The sequence below is a fragment of the Protomyctophum bolini genome, assembly GCF_963924005.1.
Source record: "Protomyctophum bolini genome assembly, chromosome: 15".
Taxonomy (NCBI): Eukaryota; Metazoa; Chordata; class Actinopteri; order Myctophiformes; family Myctophidae; genus Protomyctophum; species Protomyctophum bolini.
Window position 1 is genome coordinate 3,372,081 of NC_137876.1, and position 13,148 is coordinate 3,385,228.

The window sequence follows — 13,148 nt, forward strand, 5'->3', positions numbered from 1 at the left end:
GCAGGCTGGGTATGGTGTGTGGTTCTGACAGACTGGTAGTGTGTGCAGGCTGGGTATGGTGTGTGGTTCTGACAGACTGGTAGTGTGTGCAGGCTGGGTATGGTGTGTGGTTCTGACAGACTGGTAGTGTGTGCAGGCTGGGTATGGTGTGTGGTTCTGACAGACTGGTAGTGTGTGCAGGCTGGGTGGTGTGTGTGCAGGCTTGGTGGTGTATGGTTCTGACAGACAGGTAGTGTGTGCAGGCTGGGTATGGTGTGTGGTTCTGACAGACAGGTAGTGTGTGCAGGCTGGGTATGGTGTGTGGTTCTGACAGACTGGTAGTGTGTGCAGCCGGGGTGGTGTGTGTGCAGGCTGGGTGGTGTGTGGTTCTGACAGACTGGTAGTGTGTGCAATGATTAGTCAACACTAGTTTTACTCACAACACTTACTACAACAGGATCAATAAACATAACAATCGTGAACAATCAGACAATCAAATGAAATTATTCAAAAAATAAGGTGCTGCCAGACTGCAAGAAGATCTCCATAGGGGGTTCCCTGGTCATTCATTCGGTCGATGGAGGATTGTTCTGGCGTACTGCAGGAGCCTCTCCAAAGAGAACCGGCGGGTCAGGATGTAACATGATCAATCAAAATAAATGGGGGGCCGAGGTGAATTCTATGTTGCTGCTGCTGAAGAGTAGTACGTTGACTTTATTTGTGACTGTAAGACAAAATGCACACATTGTATTTATTATGGTAATATTTGGTAGTTATTTTACTGTAGGTCTATAGGCATATAAAATATCAAATGTTAAATGATTGAATGTAGGCAATTCATTTTGTACCGCTGTTGGTAGTTGTCACGGCCCCTTGGCCTGGCCTGCAGGGCCTATGCTGTCTATATGGTGTACTGCCCTGTCTGTGTGTTTCCCCCACAGATCATGTGGGCGTCGGCCCACTTGAGACTCCTCATTAGGTGCATTAGGAGCACCTGATCAGTGCTCCTGGAAATCCTGTAAAGAGTGCTTGCCAGCCATTCTCTTGGTCCCACTCAGATGACAGCACCTTTCTGTTTGCTGCTCCTCACCATTTGATTTGCACACTACAACACACCTTCACCATATTAACCACACACTGACACCACTGATCTTACTGACTACCACATCTCATACATTCTGTAAGCATTATCATTTATATAAGTTATTATTAGTTATCTGACAAATAAATTATTGTTATTTTGAACACTGCTCTGTGTCCTCCTCAATTTGTCATGGCCCAACGGGCCGGGTTATGACAGTAGTCTTTTTAATTTGGGTTAGTTTGGTTGGGGTTTGGTCCTGGTCCAGTTGTAGTATTCTTTGATGGTGTGATGTGGAGAAAGAGCAGCAATCAATATAGTAATCCGGTCCTGTTTGTCGTGTGAAGTTGAAATATTTTGAATTATTCCGGCTGATTTTTTATTGGTGATGTATTAAAGATGAACCCCGGTTGCCTGACTGTCTTGTAGAGCACAAGGCAGTAGAACAGGCCCTGTGTTTCTTACTGACTGCCTTGTTGCTGACCACCAGAGGGCAGCGATGGACTGATAATTTATCATGACCTTTTCTGCCAGTAGGCTATTTGTCTGTCTTCGTATTGTAGAGTCACCTTGTTCATGCACTTGTATAACTAGGTTCTTCTTTGCCACCCTGTGTGCCACCCTGTGTGTCACACTGTGTGCCACCCTGTGTGCCACCCTGTGTGTGCCATCATGTGTGCCCCTGTGTGTGCCAGCCTGTGTGCCCCTGTGTGTGCCACCCTGTGTGCCCCTGTGCAAATTTGACACGACACCAAAATGTGTACAAAGATGGCTTGATATCTTGTTTGTCTTCGTTGATATTGTCAGGTTCAGTAGCTGTTTTTGAGCGGTGAAACCACTCCAAGGAACAGCAATGTCCGTGTCCGCCAGTATGTGTCCGCCTATGCGTTCGCCTATGTATGTGTTAATGAGCACGAGTATGACTATTAGTACCAGTAGGGGCGCTGTTGTGCCAGAAAGAGAGATAGTTGCTGTATACTGTTGCCTGAGAGAGAGAGAGAGGGAGAGAGAGAGAGAGAGAGAGAGAGAGAGGAGTTGCACCACTCAGTTCAAACGGGTGTGATTTTTCTACACAATCACTATATCTGGACTCTATCTCTGTTCCGCTCTGTTCTGTTCCTGCGTCTTTCTTGAGTACACCTCATGATCGCCTGTGTGTTCACACTCCCACAGCGTGCACCAATTTGTTCTTGAAGTCTTTGGCAGCGTCGTCTCATTCTCCTGGCTGCTATTTCTGGCTCACCCTTGGTATTCCCTCATACAGATTCTTGTTGGTAACATGTGCACTCTTGCTGATGTTAAGTATTGCACGCAACGTTCTGGTGTAGGCAGCTATAACATCATCATTTTTCGACTGCGGTCGAGATCATGGATTTCACAATGCCACACCAGACTTTCCGGTCCTTCATTGCCATCCCCAGTTCTTGCTTACTGCATGATGCATGTGTCCCTATAGCGATGACATCAGGGAACGACAGTTTTCTACCTCTGGTCTGCTTTGAGGCAGGACTCCAGAGAAGAAGGGAAGATATATTTAACCTCATTGTCAGCTCTGTATAGCAGTGGCCGGAAAACTGTGTTCTTCTGGATCGGACTAGTGAAGAAACACAGGGAAGGTTGTCGTATATTAGATCAGTCGACGGGTGGCTCTTCAGAGAGATTTTGCGCTCTCATTAGAAGGCGGATGTATAAGTGCCATGCATGATCCAACCGTTTCTCAAATGTATTTGAAAGAGAGAAGACTTTCTGCAGGGTATATGAGTTATAGTTCTATTATCATTGATATCTAGATTGCATAACCGTTATATAGCGTTATGTCAACATAATTTCTCAAATCCTTGCAGCTGCCAAAACAACATGTGCTTTTAGGGATTGGTGGTGTTGCCTCGAGTCAGAGCAATAAATCACTACATTAGCATGTCATGGTGTAGCAGAGTGGCTCAGAGACTCTGCCTGGTGGCCTCAAAAGTCTAATATCCCTTTGGTCTAGTGCAGGGATGTCAAACTCAAATACACAGTGGGCCAAAATAAAGAAATTGGTACAATTCGAGGGCCTAATAATAATTCATTCACGGGCCTGATTTGGCCATAATATGGTCTAGTCTAGTGGTTAAGATGTTGGACTTTCACGCGGGGGGGGGCCCCGAGTTCGAATCCCGGGCGTTACATTGGTGCCGTGACCCGGATGGGGTTTCCCTGTAGGAGGAGGTCAAAAGGAGGGAGGTGAGTGTAGCCGAGTGGCTCAGAGCCTCAAAGGTCTAATATCTCCCCCGATCCAGGGAGATATCCCTTTGGACTAGTGGACTTTCACGCGGGAGTTGGAATCCGGGTCGTTACAAATATAGCAGCTGTGGAAAGTAAGGCTATTTATTGTTTTATTTATTTAGATGTTGCACCTCTTTTTTTTGTACAGTTACTATATACTGTAGGCTATTTTTTTATTTATTATATATAACTATTTAACTTTTTACTTGCGCAAGCAGAGCGCGCAAGTAATCGTTTCGCTTGGTCTCTTCGAAGAGAAGCCAAGTTTTCTTCAACGGTGAATCTGTGCCTGGTTTGCTGGGACTAGTTACAACATTACGTCATCCTTGAGAGAGTACATGGTGTGTATATGACGTAATGTTACAAGTTACAAGTTACAACATTACGTCATATACACACCATGTACTCTCTCAAGGATGACGTAATGTTGTAACTAGTCCCAGCAAACCAGGCACAGATTTACCGTTGAAGAAAACTTGTCTTCACTTTTTGGAACCAAGTAACCACAGTATACTGCTAATCAAATTACAACTACATACTCTGTATGTAGTTACTTGCGCAAGCAGAGCGCGCAAGTAATCATTTCGCTTGGTCTCTTCGAAGTGAAGCCAAGTTTTCTTCAACCGTAAGTCTGTGCCTGGTTTGCTGGGACCAGTTACAACATTACGTCATCCTTGAGAGAGTACATGGTGTGTATATGACGTAATGTTACAAGTTACAAGTTACAAGTTACAACATTACGTCATATACACACCATGTACTCTCTCAAGGATGACGTAATGTTGTAACTGGTCCCAGCAAACCAGGCACAGACTTACGGTTGAAAAAAACTTGGCTTCACTTTTTGGAACCAAGTAACCACAGTATACTGCTAATCAAATTACAACTACATACTCTGTATGTAGTTGTAATGTGATTTGTAATTTGTAAATCTGTGCCTGGTCTGCTGGGAACAGACTACACAGATGACCATATCTCTTACGTCATCACTGAGAGCTAGTCATACATATACACACACCATGTACTCTGGTCCCAGTTCTCAACGATGACGTAATGTTGTAACTGGTCCCAGCAAACCAGGCACAGACTTACGGTTGAAAAAGACTTGGCTTCACTTTTTGGAACCAAGTAACCACGGTATACTGCTAATCAAATTACAACTACATACTCTGTATGTAGTTGTAATGTGATTTGTAATTTGTAAATCTGTGCCTGGTCTGCTGGGACCAGACTACACAGATGACCATATCTCTTACGTCATCACTTACTATTTACTATTACTATTTTTCATATGAAGGCAGAAGATAGTAGAAAAGATAAAGACACACGGTTATTACTTGCGCAAGCAGAGCGCGCAAGTAATCATTTCGCTTGGTCTCTTCGAAGTGAAGCCAAGTTTTCTTCAACCGTAAGTCTGTGCCTGGTTTGCTGGGACTAGTTACAAGTTACAAGTTACAACATTACGTCATATACACACCATGTACTCTGGTCCCAGTTCTCAACGATGACGTAATGTTGTAACTGGTCCCAGCAAACCAGGCACAAACCTACGGTTGAAAAAAACTTGGCTTCACTTTTTGGAACCAAGTAACCACAGTATACTGCTAATCAAATTACAACTACATACTCTGTAACTACATACTCTGTAACTACATACTCTGTATGTAGTTGTAACTAGAACAACTACATACAGTCTGTGCCTGGTTTGCTGGGACTAGTTACAAGTTACAAGTTACAACATTACGTCATATACACACCATGTACTCTGGTCCCAGTTCTCAACGATGACGTAATGTTGTAACTGGTCCCAGCAAACCAGGCACAGACTTACGGTTGAAAAAAACTTGGCTTCACTTTTTGGAACCAAGTAACCACAGTATACTGCTAATCAAATTACAACTACATACTCTGTATGTAGTTGTAATGTGATTTGTAATTTGTAAATCTGTGCCTGGTCTGCTGGGTCCAGACTACACAGATGACCATATCTCTTACGTCATCACTGAGAGCTAGTCATACATATACACACCATGTACTCTGGTCCCAGTTCTCAACGATGACGTAATGTGGTATCTGGTGGGACCAGATTACACAGATGACCATTTCTCTTACGTCATCACTGAGAGCTAGTCATACATATACACACCATGTACTCTGGTCCCAGCTCTCAACGATGACGTAATGTGGTAACTGGTCCCAGCAAACCAGGCACAGACTTACCGTTGAAAAAAACTTGGCTGTCACTTTTTGGAACCAAGTAACCACAGTATACTGCTAATCAAATTACAACTACATACTCTGTATGAGAGCCAGAAAGGACAGAAATCCATACCATTTCAGAGAAGAGAATTTTTCTACAGAACTGACTACGCAGACTACTTTCTCTCTCGAAAGTACTTGCGCGCTCTGCTTGCGCACTAGTAGGCCATTTATGGCCTACTAGTGTGCAACAAGCAAGTATGCACTCGGCAGAGTGCAGTTCTAGTTATTTATAGTTTATTAATTATCCCGTTCTTCATTTTACGTACTATTCCGTTCTAAGTGTACAAATTTGCCTTTAAACCCATTTTGGGCGGGGACCCCTTTTGGTGTTTTATAAAGCATGTTATACTTTAGCTATAGAAAAACAGCGAAAATGTGGCGCTTTTTATTTAATTATTTTATATATATTTATTTTCTGAAAACTGTCATGATTTAGAAGACATTTGTAGAATCGTCCTCAGGTCTAAATGGGTTAAATGAAAGACACAAATAAAGACAGACATGGCGTGTTAATGTCTTTAATAGATTTATAAGATCCATTATGTCAAAATACAAGATATTTTTCAGAAAGCGAGCTTATACAATACATACAACAAGGGCCACATTCGTTGATGCAACTTGTCCACCAGTGTTGTTTTTGGCAGCACATTTATATTGTAGTCTTTTTAGCCCATATATAGTCTTTGGAATGAAACTAGTTGGTTTAGTGTTAGTTAGACCAATGGGTCTACAGCGCCAGGGTGTTGTCCATCCAATCGGTTTACAGCGCCAGGGTGTTGTCCATCCAATCGGTCTACAGCGCCAGGGTGCTGTCGATCCAATCGGTGTACTTGGAGATAACCGTGTAGACGCCAGGCTTTCTGGCCTGGCCGCACTTCACGCCTCCGTTAGAGGTGAGACCGACCGCCATGCCGTTGTAGAGCAGAGGACCCCCGGAGTCCCCCTAAAGAGAACACACACACACACACACACACACACACACACGGCATCAAAATTCACTTAAAGTACTAAAAGTAAAAGTATTAATATTGCACAATGTCCCATTTCACAAGTTCAAAATGTGTACGAAATCTATTGAAAATAGCAGATCTACGTCCCCCAATCGTATGATATTTTTTAGACTAAAACTAAATGAAAACTATCGAAGAGACTTAAGGGCTCCATCTTGCGCCACCCTTATCCCTTAATACCCTTATCCCTTATCCCTAAACTAATTTGCCATTTTTTACTATTTAAAAAAAACTTTTAAAATCGAAACACTGTGAGCTTGTAGATCGGCTAGTTGAACTATTTTAAAAGATTTTTTTAAATAGTAAAAAATATCAAATTAGTTTAGGGATAAGGGATAAGATATAGCCCTATGACTAAAAACTAAAATCAAAATGTGCTGCCACAAAAACAACCCCACTGCAGCCCCCACTGCAGCCCCCACTGCAGCCCCCCCTGCAGCCCCCCCTGCAGCCTCCACTGCAGCCCCCACTGCAGCCCCCACTGCAGCCCCCCCCCCACTGCATGCAAACGTACGTCACAGCTGTCCTCGATGGGGCTCCTGTTGTGCGCGCACATCATGTTGGCCGTGAACTTGGCGCCGTAGTAGTCGTCGCGTCCGCAGAGCCTCCTGTTCAGCAGCGTGACGGTCAGCTCCTTCAGCCGGTCTGCCCTGCCCTCCAGGTTGTTGACGGAGCCCCAGCCCGCCGTGTCCACCGCGTCGCCCGTGTCGGGGTTGGCGCTGCCGCCCGCTCGCAGGTACTTCACTTCTCTCACGGCCTCGGTTACGCTGACCGGACGGTCCAGCTATGCGGAAAGATCGGGTGCAGGACTTAGTTTAGACCAGTCATTAGTCCTACAACCTATCTCAAACCCTCACCCTAACGGGTGCAGTACTTAGTTTAGACTAGTCATTGGTTAGACCAGTCATTAGTCCTACAACCTATCTCAAGGTCAGAATGGGTTAATCAGACCAGTGTGTGTCCAGTGGAAACCTCGTATGAATCTGATCTCAGGTCAGAATGGGTTAAGCCCAAACCACACCAAAGGGTTGGGTCGGGACGAGTCAACTCATTGAGTTGCATTGGTGTGGTTGACCTCAAAAACGGTTTTGTCCCAGGTGTGGTTTGAGCTTTAGACATATAGAAATAGTCTCGATAAGGCTTTCGTATCTCTTCCGTATAATGGCCGCATGTTTTATCGATGACTGGACTGCAAACACTCAATCATTTACAAAGTATACTTAATTATAATAATACTTTTTGTTTGTTCATATTCACCTTGATTAGGGCAATGTCGTTATCATAATTCGTCGGGTCGTATTGTGGGTGGCTGTGAGCTTGTATGATATCAAAGGTTTGCTTCGTCTCTTCAGGTTGACTCAGGGAATGGGCCCCCAGCAGTACTTTCATTCCCCTGAGGAAACAGCACATTAAAATGAACCCCCAGCAGTACTTTCATTCCCCTGAGGAAACAGCACGTTAAAATCATATTAACAGTGTTGTTTTTGTCGACTACAAATGGGGTTAGTGTGTCCGTTGACTACCTTTTTTCACTGTCGAAAACTAAATGAAAACTACGCTATGATGACTAACATATAAGACTAAATATATTGAACATTTTGTCAACAAATAAAAACTAGACTATAATGTTAAGAAGGGACAAAGAGGTCCAGTATAAATGAAAGACAAGTCATTTTACACTTGGTTGCATGCTGAAAATAGCAGATCTACAAGCTTGTGAGCTTGTTGTAGATCAGCTATTTTCAGCAATTGTAAAATCAGTCATTTGAAAATCAGGGTTTTTAGCGGTGACGAAAATGGAGCCCTAGGTGCTCACCCTGCCGGCTGGCAGTGAGCTGAGGAGCCACCAGAACTCACCCTGCTGGCTGGCAGTGAGCTGAGGAGCCACCAGAACTCACCCTGCTGGTTGGCAGTGAGCTGAGGAGCCACCAGAACTCACCCTGCTGGCTGGCAGTGAGCTGAGGAGCCACCAGAACTCACCCTGCTGGCTGGCAGTGAGCTGAGGAGCCACCAGAACTCACCCTGCTGGCTGGCAGTGAGCTGAGGAGCCACCAGAACTCACCCTGCTGGCTGGCAGTGAGCTGAGGAGCCACCAGAACTCACCCTGCTGGCTGGCAGTGAGCTGAGGAGCCACCAGAACTCACCCTGCTGGCTGGCAGTGAGCTGAGGAGCCACCAGAACTCACCCTGCTGGCTGGCAGTGAGCTGAGGAGCCACCAGAACTCACCCTGCTGGCTGGCAGTGAGCTGAGGAGCCACCAGAACTCACCCTGCTGGCTGGCAGTGAGCTGAGGAGCCACCAGAACTCACCCTGCTGGTTGGCAGTGAGCTGAGGAGCCACCAGACACTCACCCTGCTGGCTGGCAGTGAGCTGAGGAGCCACCAGAACTCACCCTGCTGGCTGGCAGTGAGCTGAGGAGCCACCAGAACTCACCCTGCTGGCTGGCAGTGAGCTGAGGAGCCACCAGAACTCACCCTGCTGGCTGGCAGTGAGCTGAGGAGCCACCAGAACTCACCCTGCTGGCTGGCAGTGAGCTGCAGTCATCACCCACTGAGGCGCCACCAGAAAGCCGCCACACTCGTGCCTGGTGGTCTCCCCCTGAGCGACCTGGATGGACGCCATGTAGGGACGTGAGTGTGGTGGATCCACCTCTCGGCCCCCCAGTATGGCCTCGCCTGAAAGGACACAGAAATACACGTTTAAAACCCATAGAGCACCGAAGTCTGACGTCAACATCGGAAGTTCCAAATCCACAGGTTCATGTACTTTATATTTGCATTGTAATCCCCATAGGGGGGATTTTAGATCGCCTCATAATAAGAACTGTGTTTGAAAAATAAACATGTCATCCCGGCCGCTTCACTCATATGGATATGAAGAATCAACTGACTGAGAGAAAACGCTAATGTTACTGCTACTGAATTAGTTAGATTTTCGCTAGAAGCAGACTGTATCATATATGAGTGACTGACTGTTGCAAACGATACAGAGACACCTCCCTGACAATAACGCAGAGACAGCTTGTTTATTTTTGGACCACAACGCTTATAGTAGACGATATTAAGATCACCCCATGTGTTATTCTCCATAGAGAAATTACTTCCGCGAACCAGGGGAATCGAAGGGATGAGCGTGTTACGTCAGGACTTCGGTGATCTATTTAGGCCTAACGTTGAGAAAAAAGGAAAAAAAATGATTCTAAATCCTGAGTTTTCTGAAATAAATTGATTCTCAATATTTGAATGTCGAGGACCCCAAAAAATATATGTAATTGGCCACCAACTGGAAATATGTTGTTGCAAGGGAGCGCCCACAACCAAGGATTTGAGTTAAAAAATGTTCGCTCTGAAAGAATATATATTCAAAGATTTGCACCACATTTTCACGATTTTTTAAAAATGGCAGATCTAGAAGCTCATAGCACGGCACTGAGTGCCACACTGTGAGCTTGTAGATCTGCTATTTTTTTCAACAGCTAAAGTATATGCTTAACAATACATAATGCTTAAAACACCAAAAGCGGTTCCCTTCCAGAATGGGTTAAAGGTGTCCCTAGTTTGGAGGGTTGGGTCAATTTCAAAACATGGAAAAAGTATACATGGAGCTTAACATCGTTAAGGATTTGACGTTATAACAATTCAGGCATTTATCAGACGCTCTTAATCCAGAGTGATTTACATTAAGCAAGAACAAAAGCATGGCAATACATCACATACATAAAAAGTAGTTATCATGAAACATGTGTATATAAGAACGTAACAGTGGAATATCTATATAATGAAACTATAAACTATACATACTATACTAAACTATACTATACATAGGGGTGCCCACACTTTTTTACTTGAGAGCTACTTTCAAAATGACCACCGGAAACATTATAATATCACTGCTGACAATGGCTTTGGAATAGCGGCGCTCTCATTACATTTAAGACAAATGCACTTGGAATGGGAAAGGGGAGAAATGGAATAGGCTATGTAGGCCTAGAATTATTATTATTATTATTTATTTTTTCATTTGTAATCTACTGACATTTGTGGATTTTGTGCACAGCAACACTCTTGAAAACAAAGTATTGCATTATGGGTTTGAGCTGACAGGCCCTTTGTTATGTCAGTCAATCAATCAAGTCAACTTAATTCAAGTGGCAGATGCCAAAAAAAAAAAATATATATATATATATATATATATATATATATATATATATATATTTATTAAATATTCTTTAGGGGCATGTCATGCGGTCTACCTGCACAGCCTTTGTGATCTACTGGTAGATCACAATCTACCTTTTGGGCACCCCTGATATATACTATAAAATGCAATTCTAGTGCTGTCTACGTAACATGCTATAAGTCTGTATAAACATGCATTATGATGCGTTATGATGCAGGCATGCTTTGCTTTATGATGAAACATCTGGATGGATGCAAAATGCAACATCTGGATGGATGCTAAATGCAACACAACAAGCAATGTCACACAGTATGAAATCCTCAGCGCTAACAATGAGCATTTTACTGTGCGGTGAAACGAGGTTGCAAACACATGCAAAATGGTCATAATAAATAGCTTTACATTTAAAATACTATAACTCACCGTGTGAAATGAGAGCAAATAAAGCAGCATGAACCATGAGCAGTTCTTTCACCAAAGCCATGATGGTGTCCGCCTGGATTAATTTGACCGATGCAAGGACGTGCTGGAGCCGGTAAGACTTCTTCTTGTTCGTTGCATCGATGCAAGGATTCGCTGGAGTTTTAAAGGCCTCCTCTCTGACAGGGGGAGAGGAGTGGGGAGACATAAAGGCCTCCTCGCTGACAGGAGGAGAGGAGTAGGGAGACATAAAGGCCTCCTCTCTGACAGGGGGAGAGGAGTAGGGAGACATAAATCAACCTGGTATGGTGCAACTTAAGACATGAGTGGGAAGCGCTGCAGGCAACTCCCTTGTTTCAGCATGAAAGATAGCAGGTCAGGGGAAGCACAAACTGTCCGGCCATAACCCAACCCTATGCTTTCTCACTTTGTGTTTATGCGAACGCATCCAATTTGGCTGTCAGTTCTTGTTAAATAAAAAAATAAAAAGTCACACCTGTGTGGGGCCAGGTTCAGGCGAGCTGCCCCTGCATCTGAAACGGTCGAGAAATGACCCCTACTGTACTGTACTGTACTGTACTGTACTGTACTGTACTGTACTGTACTGATACACCTGCAATCATCATATATACAGTATATGTGTGTGTTAGGCTGCACAACAGTGACACTTGGTTTTGAGGCAGTACAAGTATACTTTTAGCATACTTTCTGTGCAAAAAGTGTACTTAAGAATAGAAAATATATTTTTCTTTTTGCTTGTGCAGAGCTCCAAATTGGAACGTTAATTATGAATTGAGTGGGAAAACCATACCTACCTTATGTTAGATTGTTATCACCATGACACTTCCCCAGTTGAGTACTTACACAAAGACAATGATTGTATTGTATTATACAAATTTTACCTTTTTAAATATGTGAATGAGGCATTATGTAGGACAATATGCAAAATAATAGAAAATATGAAAAAGCTACTATTGTGGAAGGGTTATCATGTATTGATTTACTCGTATTGATCCTATAAACAATTTAATATAGGTCTAGTTTTTCCCACCAATTTTGGAGCTCTGGCTCATGGACTAAGAACCAAAAAGAACTGACCCGGTTCCCTCTGGGAACCAACCGGTGGAAAAGAACTGGACCGGTTCCCACTGGGAACCAACCGGTGGAAAAGAACTGGACCGGTTCCCACTGGGAACCAACCGGTGGAAAGGCCGAAGGGGGTCAATTTGCGTAACTACAGTAAGTATAAATCATTATTGCTTGCAATCAGATTGCTTCGAGGAAGCAATCTGATTGGTTGAAACAGCCTTCTAGCCGTGGTTCAAACGAGCGCCACTCCACACCTAATCAAAACAAATAATTCAACTGCTCTGTTCTCTTCACATTTTGTTTGGGAAGCATCAAAACCTGCAGTCTTCAAAACTATTCAGATAATGCATATCAATGCATATCAACGATACTCATAATGATACTTTAGCCACTTAAACAACCCTATTCTGCTATAGGCAAATACATTATTGGCACAAAGAGACAAATTTCGAAACACACGCACGCACACCCCGTGTCCCAGGGGTTTGACTTATCCACGATGACCAAGCTGCCAAGTGTAATAGAGAAGACAGTAGTCTACAGTAGAGGGATATATTGACCTGGACAGGGACAAGACAAATGTGGCGGGAATTGGCAAGGACTAAATTGGGGACAAATATAAAAAAGGAGCGAGAGAGAGAGGAAAAAAAAAAAACAGGCAGTCCAACAGAATAAAATGCAAATAAATACATCAAATCCAAGATGGCAAAAACGTTCTTCATTAATAATATTGCTGGGAAGAAACCCACTACAGGGGAGACCGAGGACCAGAATGTGGTGGAGAATATCTCCATGCTGGCCCAGCTGGGAATGCTTCGGGATCCCCCACCCTCAGTTAGAGTTAGCTTATGTGTTCCGGGAAAG

General features: G+C 43.9%; 1 protein-coding gene across 1 annotated transcript; it reads right to left on the reverse strand.

The window, feature by feature from the left end:
• Nucleotides 1-6,091: 6,091 nt before the first annotated feature.
• LOC308329392 (complement factor D-like) lies at nucleotides 6,092-11,346 on the reverse strand. The gene is made up of 5 exons (XM_080783659.1): nucleotides 11,199-11,346; nucleotides 9,112-9,271; nucleotides 7,855-7,990; nucleotides 7,112-7,381; nucleotides 6,092-6,530 (listed from the first exon to the last, which is right to left on the reverse strand). Exons 1-5 carry the CDS (start codon nucleotides 11,257-11,259, stop codon nucleotides 6,381-6,383), a joined length of 777 nt encoding a protein of 258 aa, XP_080639785.1. The 5' UTR covers nucleotides 11,260-11,346; the 3' UTR covers nucleotides 6,092-6,380.
• Nucleotides 11,347-13,148: the final 1,802 nt, after the last annotated feature.